Source organism: Pantherophis guttatus, chromosome 3 (genome assembly GCF_059756535.1).
Source record: "Pantherophis guttatus breed Tessera chromosome 3, ASM5975653v1, whole genome shotgun sequence".
Taxonomy (NCBI): domain Eukaryota; kingdom Metazoa; phylum Chordata; class Lepidosauria; order Squamata; family Colubridae; genus Pantherophis; species Pantherophis guttatus.
Genome location: NC_142065.1, coordinates 25,080,245 through 25,103,805, shown reverse-complemented (window position 1 = coordinate 25,103,805; position 23,561 = coordinate 25,080,245). Strand labels below are relative to the sequence as shown.

The following is a 23,561-nucleotide window of genomic DNA, read 5'->3' as shown; positions in this document are numbered from 1 at the left end:
GCATCTCTTAACCCCACCAGTGGGGCCAGAAATCTTTCTTGAAAGAAGTTCTCCCTCTTGTAACGCCAACATAGCACATCCGAGAAACCTACGGAGTCCCCTCACCAAAAAATAAAAATTCAATACCTGAGATACTCTTTCTCCTCCAGGGCAGAACTTGCACGATCTTGTTTCCACTACAGCCATAGAGAAATTAACTGCAAGCTCTGGGAACCCGGTAGGTCCCACCTCTAGGGGCTTCTGAATGGCCGTCATCTACGCCACTCACACGCACCCTCTCTTCCCCCCCCTCCCCCGCCGCCGTTTCGACCGTTGACCAGCCTCAGAGTCTCTTTGGAACTCCGCCCCTTAGAAAGCTTGCCTCCGGTTTAAGGCTGGCGATTAGCTGCTGAACCTATCACTCACTTTTATCCCGCGCGTTGATTGGCCAAGAGTGGGAAAACAGGGCGGATAAGACCGCCGGGGCGGGGCGGGGGGTTGGGAAGGGACAAGAGTCGTTGGTGTTTACTGGGCGTGAGGTGAAGAGCGAGGGATTGTTGAGAGAGTAGAGGAGTTGCAGCTCTTCATCCGTACTTCGCCCTCAACTTGGGTCCTTGGAGTTTCCCACTCTCGGAAACCTCTGCCGCTATGGGACTGCGGAAGAAAAACAAGAGTCCGCCAGTCTTGAGCCATGAGTTCGTTATCCAGAACCACGCGGATGCTGTATCCTGCCTGGCCATGGGCCTCCTGTTGGGGCTCATGTTCGAGGTATCCTTACTATACAGGGCCCGGGGAGGAAGCGGCAGCGCGAGGGCTCGAGGCACGCCCCCTTTCCTCCCCCCTCCCTTCACCGGTTCAAGTGCGGCCCCGCCCTTCTCTCGAGCTCTGGCGCTTCCTCCTCTCCTGTTAACTCTTTTCCCCCCTTAGGCTGCTCATTCTCACGGTCGCGCTCCCCTCTTACGTGCTGACGTACCTAGGCAGGAGCGAACGTATATTGTGATGCTTGTTGCTCGACGTCTCTTTAAGCTATAGCCACTAGGCATCCTGGCTGGGTTCTCTCGCTCCTCCGCCACCGAAGGGCAGGGGAATTCAAGTGGCAGGCTCCTCACGGAAGAAGAGAGAACTCGTGCAAGCCAGCCAAGTCGCTTTCAAAGTGGGGGGGGGGGCGGGGGATAACATATCGTGGACCAATTAGCGAGATCTATTAAAAAAAAAAGTTACGTCTTTCATTATTCCAGAGAGAAGGAAGTGGATCTCGTTTTAATAGCGTACTAAATCACACGAAATGGGATGTACAAGTGGTCTCTCCCCACCCCAACCCCCTTTCCTCTTCTTGCTACTTCTTGCCCTTTGGAACTGGTGACGGTGTTTAAGATTCGGTCCCGGTACTGATTTTCAACCCTGGAGAGTACGATTCTGAATTTCATATAAAAATTGAAGCGTCCGGAGAAGATGCAAGAATGACTTCCCAAAACGGGGTGGGTGGGTGGTTTAGGAGGAGTTTGTAGATTGTAAGTTAAGTATCATAAAACGGGCTAGAGAGTGTGATGTTGCTCCTACTGGACTAAGTGATGATGCTTTGGGGGTTTGGTCCTTATGAGTAAACAGTAGCGTTAGGCATACTGCTGATCTTAGTAGCTTTGATAGCTACCAGTATATTACCTGTAGTAGTAGATAATTCCACAGGAGAGCTTTTGCGTTTGGTGGGTTTGACCATATTTATTTGGAACAAGATAAATCTCTTACACCCAACGGTGTATAGGAGAGTTAATGCTGATATTAAGAATTTTTTGCTTACGCATTTCATTGGCAGAGACTAATTTTGACACCAAGATACAAGATGCAGGGTACTTATCCAGTTGCATCCCCTATGACAATCCCAGTCTCTTGTCTTGCTGATAATAAGCTTATAAACAGTCAAGTCTCAGGGGTGTCTAAATTTACATAATGATATTCACTTCCTGAGTCACCAAGCCACAGAATGGAATCGGAAGAAGTCTGAATATTAAACATGGGCTGACTGCCACAAGTGTGATAAATTTGTTTCTTTAAATAAAAGGCTGTTATAAGTGATTAATTAAAAGTGAAACCTTGAACAATGCTAGGATTTGTAGAAAACTTAACAGGAAGATAAATATACAATAAATTTGGTTTATATATGTAACCATGTCTCTTTGAGGCTTTCCCTGAATCGTGTTTCCCCTTTCCTACACTACAAATTTGAAACTCACTGCATGGTTTTAAGTTATGTAATATTGTTGATATTCTTCTTTAAAATGCAAACTGGGCCGTATCTGTATTAAAGTAAAATTGGTGCTAAGAAATCCAGAGATCATTCTGTTGAAGGAATTAAGCTTAGTTTAGGAAGAACCGAAATAAATATACAATTGAAGAACCTAGTAAAATATTTGAAGAGTTATCACAGGGATTGGCAGTCTTTTCAGATGCTGGCTCTTGGCTGGTACATAGAAGGTAAAGCAAGATTCTGATAAAAAGAAAAGGATTATGATATACTTTAGAAAGAATTTCCTGACCTAAGTTCTTCCAACAGTGAAACAGGTGGCCTTGGCTTGCTAGTTAGAATTTCTTTTGTTAGACATTTATAAGCGGAAACTAAAATAGTCTTTCCCAATCCAGACATAGTTAATTAATTGTATGAACTTTCCAGAATTCTCAGCAGTGGCTATGTTGGCTGAGGAATTCAGGAAATTAACCTGCATTTATTTATGTTAGGAAACACTAAGGTATAAATTCCTACATTTGACAAGAGGTTGATCTAGATAAGCAGTTCTTAAAACATTTTGGTTTCAGGACCCTTTATGTTCTTAAAAATTATTGAGGAGCTTTGGCTTATGTGTGTGATATCTATTCATGTTTACGCTACTGGGAATTAAGAGTTAGGCATTTTAAAATATTTATTCGACTCTGAAGATCTACAGAACTCTCAAGACTACATTTTGAGAACTACTTTATTCCCACAATAATAAACATGGGTAAAGAGAATGATTGACCCAAAGTTACTTTATGATTACCTTCTAATACCTGCTGTATTGGTTTCCATCACAATAAAAATTAGGTTACCTAAAATGGAACTTAGTACAGTGTATCAATTGACATCGCCTTTGTTGCTCATTGATCACCTTGGCCCTTCTAGGTGATCAAAAAATTATTTTAATTAAAAGAATAATCGGCATATCACAAAGACTGGTTGAAACTTTATTGCCACTAATGCTTCTGGGCCATTTATTTCAAAATATCACTGAAGGATCTATACCTCAAAGCATTCTGCAAGCTGTGCAGAAAAATAATGTGAACAATAGTAGCAAAAACCATTCAGGTAGAAGGATTGCAAATAACTGCCTTAATTGGTTCTTTTTCCCATTACTACCATTTGGGAATGAGAAAATCTTGTTTTATATTTTAATTTTTAATTTTACTCATTTATAAGATGATGGATGTATCTTAGAACTCATCTTAGAACCAGAACTCTGGGTGGCTCACAACCTTTGCATTTTTATTTACTCTATGTATATACACACAATGTGTTGTTTGATCTTTCAGTTCTTTTTTCTACTTATTAGCCAATAGTATTGTGTTACATGATTGATTTGCATGTACATATGGGCACACCAAATGTTATTCTGAAAAGAAATAAGGGATCCTTTTGATACCTGTGAATTAACTGGATATAAGGCTCTAAAATGAAACAGTCGAGATTAAGGATAAGTGACTTCCAGATAATTCAACAAAAGACTTAAATATTTCTCATTAATTCCAAATCAGAATGTGTGTGAAGCTCAGTGGAGAAGTTGAAAGTTGATGGGTGCAGCAGGGGTATAGGGTGGCAGAGTGCAGGTCAGCAAAAGGGCAGAGAGAGGGGCGGCATTGCAATGGCCATAATTTCAAAGACCCGCTATAAGTACCATTTTGTTCAGCACTGTTCTAACTTTGGTCACTGAACAAATGGGCAGCCATCAAACCAAGGACACTTTCAAACAGAGGTCTTGTATATGGTGCTTAGGTTGACATAGAGACACTTCTAACATCAAATCCTTTAAAATGATTAGCCTAGAATAAAAGGCATTCCAACTGGACAAATACCCAAAAGTATTCCTGACATAAGGCCAAAGAACAGCCTCAACCAAAGAGATTTGAGCTCCTGAATTCTATTGTAAAACCTAGGCAATTCCATTAAGTATATTAAAATATCACACATACTGTATTTGATTGCCAGCTATATACCTCAGCCAAGGGGCAGCATTTAGAACCACTAATCAACAGGATAGCTTACTCAGATCCCATCCACAGGCTGCCTTACTTCTTTCAAGATACACATGGATTGGCAGTCAGAAAGACTGCCAGATTTATAGCTAAAGTCATTCATCAGAGAACTTCTTACCTAGATCAGTTTGAAGTTAATTGTCAAGGTGATTATCTTATTTGAATATTTTACTGAACAGCTTTTGTGTGTCCTGATATGTTGTATGTGTTTCCTGATACTTATTTCTTTTATATTATATTTTATTATATAAATACTATATTGTGATTCAGTATGATTGCTTGATTAATCAATAAACAAGGGACAAAATGCAACAATTTGTATTATTAGTCTTGATAACTATACTTTTCAAAGTTTTCAAAACCTGTGTCTCAGATCTGATACTTCAGTAGTCAATAGGGTCATCTCTCCAGTCTTACTCAGTTCTTAAATTGGCAGTTTTGTTAGGCTATAAAAATGTCACTACTGGGAGGAATTCTACAACAATGAAAATTAAATAGTTGCAACAATCATAATAAATATAAATTTTAATAGCAACTTCAGAAAAAGTGTACAGCATGGAACTTGGTAACGTATTTTTCTCTGTTTTAAATTTTAGGTTACATCCAAATATGCCATCATGTTTATAACTGTACAATACAATGTTACATACAACATAGGTAAATATAAAATATAATTTGTTCTATGGTTTTCATTTTTAAAAATATTTTTCAATACAGTCTTCTACATGTTTACTCAGATACTCTCTTAGATTATTCACCTCCAAATGTGTACATATGTGCATGTGTAGATGTGCCAGGTTACCCGTAGGGTTGCAGTCTTATATATTTTTTTCTAAATGCTGTATAGCCTGATTCTCTGCATTATTATTACAAAATTCTGTTGTGCTGTTTTTTTCCAAATAATGAATACATCATAAAAACATATTAAAGGACATACAAGATGACCTTATAGATTTTAAAGCAGAATTTATTGCAAGATGTAAGTAACACTGTTGAAAATTTGTTTTCTGCATGTTCTCCTGATGTATAATAAGATTCTAAATATAGCCTTTACTGCTATTAATAGTAAGATATTGTGCATTTCAGATGATGGATCTGACCCAGTTCATTTCTATGAGTATGGTCCAAAAGACATGGCCACCATCTTCTTCTACATGCTTATAGCCATTATTCTGCACGCAGTGATTCAGGAATATATACTAGATGTAAGTTTTAAATTATTAGATAAATGGGAATATGTGAAATCAATTCAATTCCAAGTTCTTCAAGATACATTTATTAAATAATATGCTCTACTATTGGATATGAAAGATATAAGATTCCTTTTGGTACAGTAGTTACAGTACTGGACTGAAAATTGAGATATCATAAGATCTAGTCCTCTCTTAGGCATGAAAGCTGGCTGAGTAACTTTGGACAAATCCCTTACCTTCAGTTAAACTCGGCACACAGGTAATGGTTGTAGAAAAAAATAGAAGTGTGAGCATTATGTAACGGTGCCTTGAATTATATAAAATAAAGGTAGGACATAAATTTCATAATTTATATTTGTAGAAGTTTAGTAATATCTAATAAACATCTCCCATGTTTTTTTCATTATCAACCATGTATCTACATTACGGAAGAGTATTTCTTTAGAATGAACAGTTTACCTGCAGATTATTAATTAATTGGACTGGATTATGTTTTTTTTTTCATAAAAGTAAATGGCTGGTGTGAATTTTGAAAGCATGTTATGTAAATTTTTACAAAGTGGCATTCAAAATTTACCAGAAGGTAAAAAAGTAAAGATGTTGCCCTTTATATTTACCTATCAAGAATATTGCCTGCCATTATTACTTTAGCTTTTGTTTTGGGAACAGATAGTATTAATGGCAGGCAATATTGCTTAACGCATTGTAAGCTGCCCTGAGTCTCCGGAAAAGGGCGGCATATAAATCGAATAAATAAATAAATAAGTAAATAAGTAAATAAGTAAATAAGTAAATATAAAGGGCAACATCTCTACTTTTTTGTCTTCTGGTAAATTTTGAATGCCACTTTCGCTTTTTGGAACCAATAGACATACTTTCCTCGTTTTATTTGCTGATAGTGGCTAAGAGACCTACATGATCTTGATTCTCTACTTTAAATACTGCTAGCTTCCTATATTTTTTAAAATAAAACCTAAAATGTTTAAAAAGTAAGAAAATACAAGAACCAAGAGGTATGCCTTTGAACATAATGAAATTGTATCTGTTATGGCTACATCGGGTGAAATGCTTCCAGTTCGAACCGGATCACTCGATCCGGTAGCGATAGCGGCGGGTGGTTCGGAGAACCAGTAGCAAAAATCCCTGCGTGCCCCTCCCCACCATGCCCAGCTGAGCTGCACGATCATCAGAGGCTTTTTTTTTTAATATACTTTTAAAAGCATTTTTCCTACAACCACTTCTAACGAAAAAATGATTTAAAAAAAAAAAAGCCTCTGATGATCGCGCGGCTCAGCTGGGATCATCAGAGGCTTTTCAAAGCATTTTTTAAAAAGCCTCTCTGACGATCCCAGCTGAGTTGCCTGATCGGCAGAGGCTTTTCAAAGCATTAGAAAAAATGCTTTGAAAAGTTTTTTTTTTTAAAAAAAAAGTTGGCCACGTCCACCCAATCACATTACCCCACCACCACCAAGCCACACCCACAGAACCGGTAGTAACCAATTTTACATTTCACCCCTGGGCTACACGTATTACAATATTGTTACCTGGTATTTTATTTGGCCAGTTTTTTACTATATTTATAGCGTTGAATATCATGGCTTTATAATTATCGTATTTTTTGGAGTATAAGACACACTTTTTTCCGCCTTAAAAGAGGGTGGAAATGTTGGTGCGTCTTATACACCGAATACAGCCATTTTTGGCTGCCTGAAGCCCTGCCCCGCTCGTCTCATTTTTGCGAAAAATGGACCCGTTTTTTCACAAAAATGGGGTGTGAAGAGGGTTTGGGAGGCCTGCAGAGTGTTTCTGGGGGCCAGGGAGGGCAAAAACCTTTATTTTTTTGCTTACCACTTCAAAATCTTGGTGCTTCTTATACACCAGTGCGTCTTATAGTCCAAAAAACACAGTAGTCTAAATATATCACATAGTCCATGTCAGTTTATATTTTGGATAGTAATTGAGAATTTGAACCTTTCCCAAATTTTGGACCAGAACTTAATAAGTGGTTCCTCTTTGAAAATGGACATATGGGCAAGATGGGCAGCTTTCAACATGTTGAATCCCTAATCAAATTATACTGGATTATGGAATAATACGATTTCTGTGACAACTTCATTAAAAAATTATAAACCACATTATGAATTTCTTGTGAAATGAATACAAATAATATCCATCAATGAATAGATTCTTTATTTCTTCAGTAAGTCAATATTTAAGTTTAACTTGGCAGTCTGTTGATAAATGTAATATCATTATTTCTCTATTAAATATTATTTTAAAATCTTAAACTCTGCTTTGTTTCTTTTTTCTTTTTTGTTGCTGTTTTTATTTTAAGTATAAAATAAGTTATTTTAAATATAAAAAGTGTGAGTCCTATATGTTAAAGTGTTAACATTGTATTTGTTATTTAATCATTGTTATTAAAACATGGCATGGCTGAAAAACAGCCATTGTCCAATTATGGAAAATAAAACCTCAAGCAATGAGTTTAATATTAAAATTTGGACATGATTCATATCTTTCTACCTAGGATAAAATTACAGTGTTTATTCTGTGACGCTGCATTGCAGTATACAATCAGAAACTTAGTCATAAATAAACCACTGAAAGACTCCTTAGAAACTTCACTTTCTGTCTTGTCTTTCTATCCTCTACTCTAGAACAAAAGCAACAGTTGCCTTACATTTGTTTTGTATTGGTCAGTAGATTTGGTTTAGAGATATATATCTCAATTTATGATATGCAGATATATAGTAATATTGCATTCCAAACTTGCACTATCATCTCCTTCCCTTCCTTTGCCACATCCCAGCTGAAAATATTCGGGAGTAGAAAATATGCTTATACGAACACACACAAACTAAGATTAAAACTAATTTCAGATTGTGCTTCAGAGACTGGTGTGTTCCAGCATGCAAAATGTGATCCACTAAGAAAGATGATGTGAAAGCATAGTATAGAGATACAAAACAGATGTCTCAGTTAAGATCCAAGACATATTCATTTGGGTCACTGAATATAGTCTGGGGTTCTAGATTGGACTGTGAAACTCAAATGCCCGTGTGGCACAAAGAATGGTGATTTGCTTTATACGTAGATTGTTTTTCTAACACTTAAGCAGTAACTATCAAAGACCTGGTCTGTTAACTATTAAAATATGTGGGTCACACTTTAATGTTCACTTATCTAATAAGAGAAATGAAGGGAAAAGTCTAGGTTAGCATTTTGTAGTATTGGAATATAGATGCTGGACTAGAGATAATCTAACATTCTTCTTGGGGAGGCTAACAGATTCACTAGAAAAAAATTGAACATGATTAAATTAATACTTCCGGTGTTATTTTCTTCCCTAGAAAATTAATAGACGTCTCCACTTGTCAAAAACAAAACATAGCAAATTCAATGAGTCAGGACAACTAGCCTTTTTCTACTTGTTTTCGTTTGTGTGGGGAGCAAGTATTTTGTCTGCAGTAAGTAAGTCAAATTATCTTTTTGGAAATTAATTTAAATGAATATTTGCCTAAAATATATCAAAACTTTTAACCTTATATTTTTCTCCTTAGGAAGAATTTACAACAAATCCAACTTTGTTATGGAAGGATTACCCTCATTCTCATATGTTGTAAGCTTTTTTTTATTTTGTTCTTTTATTTGTGCTAGGCATTTTGCTTCCTTGTTCAAATTAACAAACATATTTAGGTTATTAATTCCCAGGCATCTGAGTATTAAAGATGGAACATGGACAGATCTATGAACCCATTGTCAAGGAACTATTTTTAAAACATTTATATTAGGATATGAATGTTTTTAGACAGTGAATTCTACAAAGTGTTAATTAGTAGTATTTTCCATTGCGCTGCTCAGTCAATTCATGCGTGGGCTTTCGTCGTCTGCCTGCCAGGGACTGAGTGTAGTATCTTTAAATATGCTGAGACCATGCCTCCTCTGACCCTTGGGTCCTCAGTTATTTCGCTCAGTCTTACTGTAGGGACTTGTTTTTCACTGCTCTAGCAGTTAGTGAGTGAAATTAGTTAGATTTCAGGTTTTTTTATTTTTGTTTGGTTTTTGAAAATTTATTAGTTGGAGCCGAAGATTCGTGTTGGAACAGCCTGCGGCTGCAGCTGTTCCTCACTGCTAGTGATGGGTGAGTGATACTGGGGCCCCAGAACACTACTCCCGCTCCTCTAATCTTTGCAGTAATCGGAGTCTGACCCAGCTGGGCAGCTCCAGATGGCCTTGAGCCGCTTATTTGGCCGCCGACGAGTGCGTTGGTTACCAGTACGCCGGAATAACTGCGGCTGCCATTTTGGGCTCCATTTAGTTCAAGGCGGCCCCGGAGTCCCTGCTCGAATACCGAGACAAACTCCGAGGAGTTGCTTACCTCCCTGTCGGTGCTAGGAGAGCCTTTGGCTCCAGAGCCTTTGAACTCAATTGGAGTGGCCGTAACGAGCAAGAACTTCGGCTGTCGTTTGAGGAGCCGCAGAAGAGCGCGAAAAGCCGAGAATCGGTTTCGTGCCATTTTCAACGGCAGGTTTGAGGCACAGAGCGGCATGAGGGGATTACAAATCTTGGCCACTTATTAAAGGTTGCAGAGGAAGGCAAAGATCAGAGACCCTTTGTATTGGAGCGGGTGTCTGGCTGAGCGAGATTTTGTAACTGGAGTTTTTATGCTTCTGAGGACATTATTGGACGTTAGTTTTGCCACCAAAATTTTTCTGGACCTTAGTTCCACTGGTGCACTGACTATTGCCAGAGGATTTCTGTAATTCTGATTTGCTCTACTATGGCTGACCAGGAATTTTCTTCAGACATTGACCAGCCTCAGACCCCTCCCAGGGCTAAAAAGACCTCGAAATCAAGGTCTAAGACCTCTGCACCTTCAGCTAGAAAGGAGCCAGGGGTTATTACACCCAGGCCTACCACTGAGGACAGGGATGCCCAGAGAAGGCATAATGCCCTAGAAAGACAGGTCCAAGTAGCTGCCCTACATATGTCCAGCACCGATGCCTGGGTGGACCAGGCTGTCGATGTAGCCGCACTCCTTATAGAGTGAGCCCACACTCTACCTGGAACTGCCCTGCCTTTGGAACTTATCGGAGACCGGACCGCAGGTTCACTCCATACCCTCAGAGGCAGCCCTTTCGCCAGGACTCAGGACCCAGTGGGTCCTACTTTAATAGGCCTTACACCCACGGATTTGACAGACCCTCTGATAGACAACCATTTCGGGACAGAGGTAGATATCAACCCTCTTCCAGGAGACCTTATAGGGGTGCAGGTTCCAGACCCGTCAAGCGAGGCAAGTGACTCACTTCCTCCGCCTCCCATTGGCAGACGTCTCAGTCACTTCGTCCAGCAATGGGAGGCATCTATGTCCGAGGATTGGATTCTTCGGACGGTGAGGCTGGGGCTCACCTTAGAATTCAGGACCAGACCCCCTGACTGTTTCATTCCCTGTCCAATATCCAGACAGTTAGAGAAACGTCAGCAGTTGTCCAGGGAGATACAACATTTGTTGGATATAGGGGCAATAGAACCTGTTCCTGCAGGACAGAAGAGGTTTATTCAATACTGTTTCTAGTACCCAAATCCTCAGGGGGCTGGAGGGCATCTTGAACCTCAAATTTGTCAACAAATACATACAATACAAAAGGTTCAAGATGCAGTCCCTCAGGACCATTTTAGGTTGTGTGAGAAAGGGAAATGTTATGACGTCACTAGATCTGCAAGAGGCATACTTACATGTGCCCATACACCCGGATCACCGCAGATTCCTGAGGTTTGCCTATGCTGGCAGGCATTATCAATATCGGGCCATGCTGTTCGTCCTCTCATCGGCCCCACGGACCTTCACCAAGCTGCTTGCAGCGGTGGCAGCCATGATTCGACTAGTTCCGATAAGGGTTTTATGTTACCTAGACAATATATTGCTCCTATCTCAGTCTCATCACCAGGCTCAGCAAGAGCTCCAGACTGTGTGCAACATCATCACTCTTCATGGCTTCTCCATCAATCGGATAAAGAATCATCTGCAGCCAACGACGTGCATTACTCATCTCGGGGCGTTGATCGATTCTGTAAAGGGACAAGTCTTCCTGTTACACGAGAGACAGCAGGACATCAGGGCTCTGGTGCACCGAGTCTTAGCACAGAGACAGGTAACATTGCTCGACTTGTCGCAACTGCTCGGCAAATTTATTTCCTGTATCTCAATAGTGCCCTGGGCACGCAGACATTCACGCCAGCTCCAGTGGTTCCTTCTAGCGGCACAATGGGCAGGCCGCATCACGTCGCATTCCATGGTAATGTTGCCGCACAAGGTACGGGCTTCCCTCAGATGTTGGACCTCGGGGGCCATCAGGAATGGGTGTGTCTTCCAAGGGGTGTGTCACACCCCTGGAGGATTCCTCAGGACTGGATCTCTCTCAGCCAGGGGGCCGTATTACATCCAGACCCCCGATGGCTGCAATTAACCATGTGGCACTTGAGAGGATCCTCCTGAGGAAAGATAATGTTCCGGGGAAGGTGATTCTCACCATCCAGGCTGCCAGGCGGCTGTCCACTACAAGAATTTACGAGGCATCATGGAGGATCTTTTGTATTTGGTGCTCGCTCCACCATGTGGACCCAACGTCAGCTTCCATTTCAGACGTTTTGACCTTTCTGCAGGATGGCCTTGACAAGGGATTAGCTCCTTCAACTTTGCGAAGACAGGTTGCAGCCTTGTCGACTGTTTTAACCAAGGAAGTTTCTCACCCTTTAGCGCACGACCTGAGGATTAAGGGTTTTTTGCGGGGGGGCACTAATATCAGACCACCAACTATCCATAGATATCCCACTTGGAATTTGTCGTTGGTCCTTCAGGCCCTTACAACTTCCCCGTTTGAACCTCTAGCGTCAGTCAGCCTCAGACTTCTATCCCTTAAGGTGGCCTTTCTCCTGGCGGTTACATCGGCCAGGAGGGTGTCAGAGCTGGCTGCTTTGTCAATCAGACAGGACTTGTGTATCTTTAAGCCTAATACGGTTGTCCTTCGTTCATGCCAAAAGTGAATTCCAGCTTCCATAGGGCCCAGGAGATAGTTTTGCCGGACTTTTGTCCTTCCCCCAGGCATAGGTTGGAGGTTCAATGGCATATGTTGGATGTAAGAGCGCTCCGGAGGTGTATCGCAAGAACGGCCTCATTCCATAAAACGGAGGCGCTATTAGTTTCTTTTCACCCTTCTTCACTGGGTAAGAAGGTCTCTTCTAGGACGGTGGCCTGTTGGATTAAAGCATGTATCTCTGATTTATAGTTCCAAAGGCAAGACAGTTCCAGGTAGAGTGTGGGCTCACTCTACAAGGAATGCGGCTACATCGGCAGCCTGGTCCAGCCAGGCATCGGTGCTGGACATATGTAGGGCAGCTACTTGGACCTCTTTGATGCCGTTTGTCAGACATTATAGGCTGGACAGCTATGCCGCGGCAGAGGCGTCCTTTGGGCATCGAGTCTTGCAGAAGGTCCATTCTGATTCCGGTGGTGGGCCCAGTCAGCCTCCCCCCCCATTGAGATCTCTGGCTTGGGTATATCCCACGCATGAATTGACTGAGCAGCGCAATGGAAAATGGACGTTGGCTTACCTGAACGTTCTTTTTCGTTGCGCTGCGTGTCAATTCATCCCGCCCTTCAGGCTGCCTGGACTTGGGTCAGGGGAGAGGTTTTTTGTGCTTCCTTCCCAGGACAAGTTGGTAGATGACGCCTTCGCGAAACAACTGAGGACCCAAGGGTCAGAGGAGGCATGGTCTCAGCATATTTAAAGAGATACTACGCTTAGTCCCTGGCAGGCAGACGACGAAAGCCCACGCATGAATTGACACGCAGCGCAACGAAAAAGGACGTTCAGGTAAGCCAACGTCCACTTCTTCCTTACATTACCATTTAATCTTGCCTTTTCATTGTCATCTTCCTCAATCATATTTTCTTTCAGTTTAGACAACTCTTCAAAAGGGTAAGGTTTAGGGTTCCAATAATTTAAATTATTTTAGTTTCACTTCCTTTAATATGAATTCCTTGCTTTAATCTTAAAACATTTAAGATTATCTGAATTTAGATTCATTATAGTTTTATATAATAATGTAATATGTATTCATTTAAAATTTGATTAAATTATTAATCATATACTTGACTTGATTTAATTTTCAGTCAGCCTTCCTTTAAACCAAGATCTTCATTGATAATATCCAGCATAGGCCCCTTTGGCATGTATATTTATGTATTAAAATTTATGTGTAAGTTTCAACTACAGCCAACAATTTTGGCCTACCTAAACAAAAGTGGGTTCATGACTTCTAATTCTCATGATTTGAACGGCAAGGATAATTATTGAATGCTATGTATACATCTTTTATATATATACTTTTCTTTTTAGTTTTCAGGTTAAATTCTTCTATATTTGCCAAATTGCCTATTGGCTCCATGCACTTCCAGAACTGTACTTCCAAAAGATTAGAAAGGTATAAATTGTAACTTTAATTCAGGCATTATATTTCTTTTATTTACTTTCATTTATAACAATATAGGATGATATTCTAAATAAGGAGAAGAAATAATAATGGAGAGAAAAGTACTTCCCTCAACTTGGTAAGAGATTCATACTATACAGGAAAATATTGTTGGGAAGGGAATGTAATGCAATAAATTATTGTGGCTTTCAATTTATGCATGTCCTTGTTAATAGTGCTTTTGAAAAACAAATTATTATAATGCAAACCATAGAGAAAAGGAAAACTAACACAATTCATATTAAAATGTTTGCTTTTATTTTTGTAACATGTCTTTTCCATTTCATATTTCTAGGAAGATATTCCAAGACAGTTGCACTATATTTGTCTTTATACTGCCCATATATCTGGTGCCTATATCTTGAAGTAAGCATTTATTTATTATTTATCATGTTTCTAGACCTCCATCAAGGATTGTCTTTTATAATGTCCAAAATACTGTTCAATATATTACCGGTAGTTCTCAACTTACAACCATAAGCTTAATGACCATTAGCTTAGTGAACATTCAGAGTTACAACAATGTTCAAAACAGTGACTGATAACTGTTCCTCACACTTATGACTGTCACAGCAACCCCACAATCATGTGATCAAAATTTGGGCAATTGGCAATCAGATTTGCTTAACAACAATGGCAAAAAAGGTTGTAAAATTGGGTGTGACTCACTTAACAATCACCTTACTTAGCAACCAAAATTCTGGTTTCAATTGTGGTCGTAACTTGAAAACTAGCTATTTGTCAATATTATATTCTATTAAGAAAAAACATTTAATATTTTTGTGTCATAGTTAATCTGCTATCAGATTTGATCATGGCTTTAAAAACCATAGAATGCTCATCCTAATAACACAACTAATCCTCTGTCTGATATGTAAGATACATTAAACCTAATTCATTGTTGTTGAACTTTGTTAATGAATGAATAATATTCAGAATGAAATATTTATTTTTACCGTTTCAGCCTTCAGCGCTTGGGTCTAATTTTGCTGGTACCTCATTATCTTGTAGAGCTCATTTTTCACGCTTCACGTCTTTTCTACTTCAGTGATGAGAATAAACAGAAAGGGTAATCTTGTTTTTTAAATTTTCCTGTTACTGTCAGATAATTAATTTAGTTTCCTTTTTTACAGTTTTCTTAGTTCTTGTCTGCCTGTGCGTTATTATTTCTTTTACTATTTTTGCAAAAATGAAAAACATTTTAGAATCAGGTTACTTGAAAAACTTGTCTTGTTTAACATTGATCTTAAAGGTCTTGCTTTTCGTATATCACCAAGAAAGATCATGACTTTCCACAAATAACTAAAACTGATCTCTACCTATCATCCACACTTCCCTTTCAGTGGAATTTCTAGTTTTTTTCTCCAAACTTAGCTTAATTCCCTGTTGAACAATTATGTATTAACTACTTAATCATTTTTATTATTTCACTAATAAGCATTGTTTTGCTAATGTAAGACCTTTTCAGTGCGCATATTCCTATGCCAGTGGGATTTTTTTAAAAAAAGGTTGTAGCTTCCAGTATAATACGCAATCCCAAAATTCAAAACATAGAATAACAAAAATGAAGAGATTTTCCTTTTCCTTTTGATTTTTAAAATTTTGTTTAAAAAGCACTTGGCCTTCCTGAAAACTTCATACAAGCATACTGATTTTGCAGAAATTCTTCACCGACCTAGATTTCTCATTAGCTAAAAACATGTTCGATTAAAATTAAGATTTGAATCACTATTTGTCTTATGCCTTTAAAGTGATTTTCTTTCCTCTTTGATTTTTATTCTATGAGATAGTTACTATTTTCAAAAGTAATGTTTTCCGTTATAATGCCTGATTTTATTTATTTATTTATTATCAAATTTATAGCCCGCCCTTCTCCCAGAGGACTCAGGGCGGTGTACAGCCAGAGTAAAAAACATAAATACAAACATTAAAAACAATTCAAAAAGATATATATAAGTTTGGCCCCAAGTTAAAAAACAATAACAAAACATATCAAAAACATTTAAGAAGCATTAAGCCAGCCCGGCTTGCTGAAAAAGTAAGGTCTTCAGGGCACGGCGGAAGGCACCGAGGTCTTGAATTCTTCATATCTCTGGGGGCAGTTGATTCTAGAGGGCAGGTGCCCTCACAGAGAAGGCCCTCCCCCTGGGGGCCACCAGTCTACATTGCTTGGCCGATGGCTACCTGAGGACGCCCTCTCTGTGGGAGTGCACTGGTCTGTGGGAGGTCGGTGGTGGCAGCAGATGGTCTCGAAGGTATCCAGGTCCTATGCCATGGAGTGCTTTAAAAGCGATAACCAACACCTTGAAGCGCACCCGGAAGACCACTGGGAGCCAGTGCAGCTCACGCAGGAGAGGTGTTATGTGGGAGCGCCATGCAGCTCCCGTCACTACCTGCGCGGCCGCATTCTGGACCAGCTGAAGTCTCCAGGTGCTCTTCAAGGGGAGCCCCATGTAGAGAGCATTGCCGTAGTCCAGGCGAGAGGTGACGAGGGCATGAGTGACTGTGCACAAGGAATCCTGATCTAGGATGTCATGGATATGCTCTTACAATATCTAGCAAAAGTCTTAAGTTTTTTTTTATTGGTCATAGCCCATGAGACAGCTGTGCTCATATTTAGTGACATAAAGCAACTGATAGTGAAATAATTATCATTTTTCTTTTCAGATTTACCCTTTGGGCACTTTTATTTGTAATGGCTCGTCTTTTGACCCTGACTTTGTCAGTTCTCACCTTTGGATTTGGCCTCACAAAAGCAGAAAATCCTGGCTTTTCTGTAGCAGAAGGAAACTTCAATATACTCACAATTAGGTATATGTTTTTCTGGAATCGCTATTTTAGAATATTCTTTACGTCCACAGATCCAAAAATAGAAAATTATGGCTAGGAAAAATAGTTTTTCTTTATTCTTATTACTATTTAAACTACCATTTATTTTGGTAGATAACATGTAAACCTAACTCAGAAACTTTTCTGCAATCTATCCTTATAATGTTAGTCATATTAAACAAATTACTGTATTCTTTGTAACATATGAAACATCAACCCTTTGTCTGCCCTAATAACAAGCAAGGTACCTCTGTAAAGTTAATAGCTAGCTTCTATTTTTCCAATACATACCATTTTTGAGGGCAGGAAGGATGCCTTCCAATCAGTGTTGATTCCTGAGAGCAGTCTAACTGCAGTCTCTACGGTTTTCTTGGCAACATTTTCAGAAGTAGTTTGCCATTGCCTTCCTCCTAAGGCTGAGAGAGAGTGGCTGATTCAAAATCATCTAACTGGCTTTATGCCTAAGTCAGAATTAAAATTCAAAGCCTCCTTGGTTTTTAACCTGGTACTTTAATCTCTAGACCAAATTGTTTTTCAAATGCATTCAAATACCATTCATATGCCAGCTGTTCAATAGAGTTTTATAAATAAAATAATCTAATTGTCAAAATGCTTATTGGAAAAGAAATTTTCAGCTACTGGATACAGCACATGCAAATTGGAACAATATTGATGCAGAAATTCAGTTTTCAACTATTATATCTAATAGTCATGATGTTAAACATATATTATTTAGGAATGTCTACTATTTAAAGACATATGGTATGTGCTAGCCTACTGATAAGAAAGCATTTGGATTGTATGTGTAACTTTTATTTTTTGAATGGTCCATCTTTAGAGAGGATCTCAAAAATCATCATAACACTATTATTCTAACTACAAAACTCTGTTTTATATTAAACTAATTAGAATTAGCTGTCTGGCTGCAATTTGTTTGACTCAGGCTTGGATGATGTGGAAATTCATCAATTTCCAGTTAAAGAAATGGAGAGAACATGCACAGAATCAAATTCCTAAGAAAAAAACAAACACAAAAATTAAGTCTACAAAAAAAGAGTCCTGCAGATGTAAGTATAGCCCTCACATTTATACCAGTATCAAAACCACAAATGTACATTACTAGAGTGACAGTTGCTAGTTAAATAACACCACTTGATTTTCTTGTTTAACATTGGATGGAGACTTATGGCATAGAATGTTACTGTTACCTCTAAATGACAAAAAGCTGACATGATTTTTATATAATACAAAAAAAAACATTTATTTACAGATAGTCATTGTTTAACTACCACATTTGGGACTGACAGATCTGCTACTAAGTAATGTAATAGTAAGATATCATATGGCTGCAACAGGTTTATGACCTCACTTTCACCACACTTGTCAAGCTACTCATCCGCGGTCATTAAGCAAGACCTAATTGTGACTTGCAACTTTACTGCTGCCTTCTCAATTGACTCTGCTAGTCACAAGATGATTGTAAAGCACACAAATGATGATCATGCAGCATGGAATGCTGCAACACTTATGAGCACCCACCAGCTGCCAAGCACCCAAATCTGCACTAGCCCTTTGGGAAACCATTAGAGAATGGAAGAGGAAGTCCTCATCTCACTACGGGCTAAATACAGAAAGTGAAGCCAAACAAAAACTTCGGGAGTCAGTATTTCAGCCAAGTGGAAATAGGTGCTAAAAGACCATTGGTCATCCTGGAGGGGTTACTGGATTAACTAGAAGATCTCATCTCATCAGAATTGCATGATAGCAAGATTGACATTGAATAAATTTAATAAATAAATAAAATAAAATTTAAAAATTGGTTAACTCCAGAATTTTTAAAAAAAATGTTACTAAAGGTGCTAAAATGAAATTAAGTTCAACACATAACACACAGTTTTAAAAAGATAAACTTTTTAAAATACAAACTAATTTACTAATCTTGCCTAACCCCTCATCTAAGACTATCATTGAGCCTCTCCAACTCCACACAACTTTTCCCACTATAAGGTCTTATTTTGTCATTGCAAAACAACCCAGTTCTGCAAATGATCTCCATTTCCATTAGTTATGTTTTCTGTTATCTCAGGTAAGAGAAATGTGTAGCCCGCATCCTGTTAATTATTGCCCACACCTTATCCAATATTACATAAAAAGACTGACTTCACTTTACTCCTTGTGTGCAGTAGGTTATAGAAGCAAGATGAAGTAGAAGCAATTCTCTCTACAAAAACATTGATATAATTCACAAAATGTATTAGCATTCCTAACGTAAAATATGTTGTAGGTGTTAAATATGTTCAATTTGCTAAATACTTCTGAAATTAAAAATTGTTTATTACATGTATAACTATTAATGCCACCCATCCCAAATCCTAATGTACTGTTTATCTCTCTTTTTTTCATATTATAGCTAACTTCATAAATGGAACAATAAAATCTGAAGATGGCGTATCACCTCGGAAAAGAAGATCAAAATTTTTGTGAAAAGCACAGATAAAAAGGACACTGATTTAATTGAAGACTTTCTCACCTTAAATAGAAATTCTGCATTACACTGACCATAGAACAACTCTATTTGGGCTAAAGGACATTGGTTAAAATAATATATTTTTTAAGTATATGTTCATCAAAACAAACTTATGATGAAAATATTATTTTAAAATCATTTATTTAATACAATCATCTTGAAAATAGAATATTTTATTATAGTCTGACCTCTAATTACAATGCTGCAATATTAATAGAGCAGCATGGGGGAATCTAATAAACCAGAGTTGTCTTTTATTTGGAACTTTTTTCATTTTATAAAATGTAGTTTTAGAATTAAAGTTAGATTTATTTTGCAATTTTTTTTCTAAATTTCCTATACACCTTATTAAAGTGCTTGCAATTCCTTTTTAGGTTAGAAGGCAAATTATTTTTTTATTACCCCTCCACTTGGTTAAAGGTAATGTTTGAATTATCATTAGAACATCAGTTAATACTGTAATTTGAAAAATTGTCAATTTAACCTATCCAATGATGTGCTTTCAAACAATTCCCATCATGTAGTAATTTAATGCTTAATTGTGAAGAATGGAACCCTTTTTAATTCCAAAAGCTGGTTTTATATTAGTGGATTCTGAAGTATTTGTAAAAAAAAGATTTGAAACTACATGCTTCTTCAATATGGTGCTAAAAAGTGCTGGTTTATTTAGAGATCCATGAAACTGTTATATAATTAATCTTTAATATGCTGAACAGAAAAACATTTTGAAATTATTTTCCTAGTGTGAAATGATGTCAGGTTGTAGCATTAGATACTAAAAAGACATTCATGAATCCTGCATTTTTGTCAGAAAACAATGTTAAAAAGACCAGGCCCTGCAATATAATTTTGCCATTTGGTCTGATCCTGCATCATACCAAAAGCTTTTATTACCGAATAATAGCTTTCCTTGAATGCTTATTGTAATAGTTTAAGTGTACATACTTACTAAGTAACAGGACATTTTTGACTGTGCCAAAATCTCCTGTTATAATTCTTTCAAAAGGGTAGGCCAACTGGTGCCTTCCAGAACTAACCATGCTAGTTGAGGGTGACAGTAGTTAAAGTCCAGAACATCTGAAGCAAACCAGGTTTTCTTCCTTCTTTTGGAAAAATGATTTGTACTTGAGATAAACAATTGGTTGGAATTCAAAACTATACAGGTTTTTTGAAATTGCTTTTATTACTCCTGTAGACTTTGCAATCTGACATGGAAACTATTCAAAGTGGATTTTTTAAATACCTATATGTCATGTCACATGATTTACTGGACCTACTGTTAGAAAATAATGTTTGAAGTTCTACTGGATTCATAGAATTGAGTTCACGATTTTTTGTATTATGAATATAGACTTCTAGATCTAAAAGTCATACTTTTTCAAATGTCTATTTAAGGATTTTCTCTTCTGCTTTCTCAGATTATCTGTTCAAAACTGGAGTAGTAGTCTTTATTTAGTTAATGTGGATTAGTCTGCAATTCTGAAACTAGAGTTCAAACTCCATGGCTATTTTATAATTCACAATTAAACAATTAGAACCTTGTCTGTTTGTAAATCTTGTAGCACCAGCCCTCAATCAAAGAATAAAGGCCATGTAGATTATTTTTCTATCCTTGTTTGAATTTCTTAAAACTCTGATAGTTGCTTAAACCTAAATGAATTCTACAAGTGGCTATTATTAACCTGGCATTATCCCTATGAGCTAAGACTGGTTCCCAGAATTTCTACCAACTTTATTTATTTATTATTATTATGGTAGCTGGGATATCTTGAGCGTTATAGTTCCAAAATACCTGACAGATGCCTTTTGTGGAAAGGCTGCTGTAAAGATCATAGAGAAATCTTCACCAACAGACTAGAATCTTTGGGAGTACTCTCAGCATCCCTATCAACTGGGGATGTGAGGGAATATAGTCTTAAATATTTGTAGGTCATCAGATCAGAGAAGGCTGATGTAGCAGTTCAGTCTATGTACTACTGAAATACTCGTTATATATCGTATTAATCTGATATTCATCTTGGCAGGCATTGCTGTAATGTAAATTCTACTCAGTTAAATTAGGGATAGGAAGGGAAGGGAAAGATTTTGGGGGCTGCAATTCAAAAATATGATGACTTGCATATTTCCAGCTCATGCTATATGTAGAGTGGTTTTCTTTTTCCTAGCACTTTCAGATTTTTGGATTGCTAACTAAAGCCAGCACGGTTACATTGCCATAGAGAAAATGAATTGCCTTAACATTGCAATCGGGGTATTCTAGGCATGAGATTTGGTTTTTTGGTTTTTTAGATAACTATATGTACCATAAACATTTAACAATATAATATTAATAGATTCCTCACTGGGAGCACAAATAGCAGAGGTGCCAAAGATGTGTTTTATATGGACACAGACTGAATGTCTGTTACATTCCCCATTCTAAATAATACCTTAATTATAACGCTATTGTTTTTTAAGATTTGACATACTTGTTAATAATATTTGACACTTAAAGTACTAATGAATTAAAAGTGGTTCTCTGGTTCTGACAAAAATGTTTATAATTGATTTGGAAGTCAAGATAGTTGCCTCATAGTCCATTGTAAAATTACCTCGCCTTGCCTCCTGACCAAGTTCCTGTGAGAAACAAGTGGCTTACATTTTTTAAAATTTCTCAGTACCATTCAATCAATTCAGTCACATGTATTTAGATATTACTATATGAGATGAAATTGTTCTTTTATTTTGTGAAATGGGAGGATATTTTTTTATATCACTTAAAAATTTTCATGCAAAATGCTATTCCAGATTTGATTCCTTTTTCTTCATTTGTCCTCTTCTGTGTGCGAATTTGTTTTAAGATTTTATCTGCTGACCTCATAATACCCATTTTGCTGTAGAAATGAGTATTTTTAATGATTTTGATGGAAATTTATTTATATACTCACTTCATTTGATAGAACCTTAATCTTCTGAGTTGTTCTGCGAAAAAAAGAGAAACCCTTCTGATTAATTTTCACTGTACTTCTTGTAAGATGTTGCTTTCTCTAGTCACCATCTATGTGCTTCTGGACTTGTTCCGAATAGGACACTGGTTATATCTTCATTGTAATCATGAACACTTGTGTTCATGTAAAGTGCTTTATGTTACTAATTTCAAATTTTAAAAAATGGAAAACTCCTTTCCCTCTCAAAGCAGGATACTATAAGATTTATCAGTTATTTTAGGAAATATATGTGGCCTTTTAATACATGGAGTCAATTTGTTCTGTGGCTGGAACTACATCCTTATAGATCATAGTTCAACAACTGTATTGCCATGAAAATTAAATGTTTAACTTAGCCTACAATCTCTTCTATCCCTGTACACTTTAGAAATTTGATTCCCTTTTTTAAATTCTAGAAAATTAAGCTCAAGTATTTTAAAATGTATGTTATCTAAAATATCCTTGAAATGCAAACATTTTGTATATGGGTTTGTGTGTGTGTGTATGTGTGTTACACCTTGTTTCTTTGAATTAGATAGAAGAATTTCTTTAGCAGCATGGGAGGAATATAAATGGAGTATCATATTGTCCTGTGTCATTGCACTGATTGCACAGATGGATGTTTTATGTACTATCAAATATTAAATAAAAGATGGGCCTGTGCCTTAAAATTGTTTTAATATGTTCTAAATAATTTTTCCAAATACTGGAGTATAAAAAAATAGAAAATTTGCTATTTCTAACAGACAAGATTATAATTTAAAATCAATTGATATGAGAATATATATTAGTTAATTAGTTGTGTGTCTATATATATTTAGGAGCTGAAACTCTTAAGAACCAAGACTTGAAGTTTAAACAGTACCAGATATTGTCTACATTTCCATGTCACAGTAACCTTTGTGCCTTTACTACAAGCATTTGTAGACAAGATCTAATGCTGTTCTCTACATTTTTTCTATTATAAGTCTGCTATTCATTAGAGCATTCCAAAATCTCAGATGTGATCTCAATTTGTAACAAAATTAGTCTAAGCTCAACACACTGCTTGGATTATATGGAAGAAAAGTATATTGAAATTGCACTCAAGATTGGAGTTCTGATTGTAGCACAGTGGTTAGAATGCAGTATTGCAGGCTAACTCTGCCCACAGCCAGGAGTTTGATCCTGACAGCTCAAGGTTGACTCACCCTTCCATCCATCTGAAGTTACTAAAAGAAGGACCCAGATTGTCAGGAGCAATATGCT

General features: G+C 37.5%; 2 protein-coding genes across 5 annotated transcripts in view; one reads left to right on the top strand and one right to left on the bottom strand.

Annotated features, from left to right (window-relative positions):
- The window catches only part of ZMYND8 (zinc finger MYND-type containing 8), a 98,865-nt gene extending 97,940 nt beyond the window's left edge, over window positions 1–925 (bottom strand). Inside the window, exon 1 of one of the 3 annotated variants that reach the window (XM_034413837.3) lies at window positions 127–925. The gene's annotated coding sequence lies outside the window, so the exon portion shown is untranslated. The remainder of the gene's footprint in view (window positions 1–126) is intronic. The other 2 variants (XM_087889139.1, XM_087889140.1) reach the window with 2 other exon arrangements.
- On the top strand, window positions 459–22,993 carry LOC117663588 (translocating chain-associated membrane protein 1-like 1). Of its 2 annotated transcripts, XM_034413845.2 has the most exons (11): window positions 459–747; window positions 4,857–4,917; window positions 5,347–5,465; window positions 8,807–8,923; window positions 9,017–9,075; window positions 13,859–13,943; window positions 14,287–14,357; window positions 14,956–15,060; window positions 16,659–16,802; window positions 17,730–17,887; window positions 19,231–22,993. In XM_034413845.2, the coding sequence occupies exons 1-11, from the start codon at window positions 628–630 to the stop codon at window positions 19,302–19,304; spliced, it is 1,113 nt and encodes a 370-aa protein (XP_034269736.1). In that variant the 5' UTR covers window positions 459–627; the 3' UTR covers window positions 19,305–22,993. The 2 variants fall into 2 exon arrangements, with proteins under 2 accessions (XP_034269736.1, XP_034269737.1); XM_034413846.3 differs by lacking the exons at window positions 13,859–13,943; window positions 14,287–14,357; window positions 14,956–15,060; ... (1 more) ...; window positions 17,730–17,887; window positions 19,231–22,993 and adding an exon at window positions 11,396–13,333 and having other exon boundaries at window positions 494–747; window positions 8,807–8,927.
- The last annotated feature ends 568 nt before the right edge of the window (window positions 22,994–23,561 follow it).

Coding starts and splice junctions, on each gene's coding strand:
- LOC117663588 (XM_034413845.2), top strand. CDS start 628: ATGGGACTGCGGAAGAAAAACAAGAGTCCGCCAGTCTTGAGCCATGAG. Junction 14,358..14,955: donor TCTGGTGCCTATATCTTGAA/GTAAGCATTTAT, acceptor TTACCGTTTCAG/CCTTCAGCGCTTGGGTCTAA. Junction 15,061..16,658: donor GATGAGAATAAACAGAAAGG/GTAATCTTGTTT, acceptor TTTTCTTTTCAG/ATTTACCCTTTGGGCACTTT.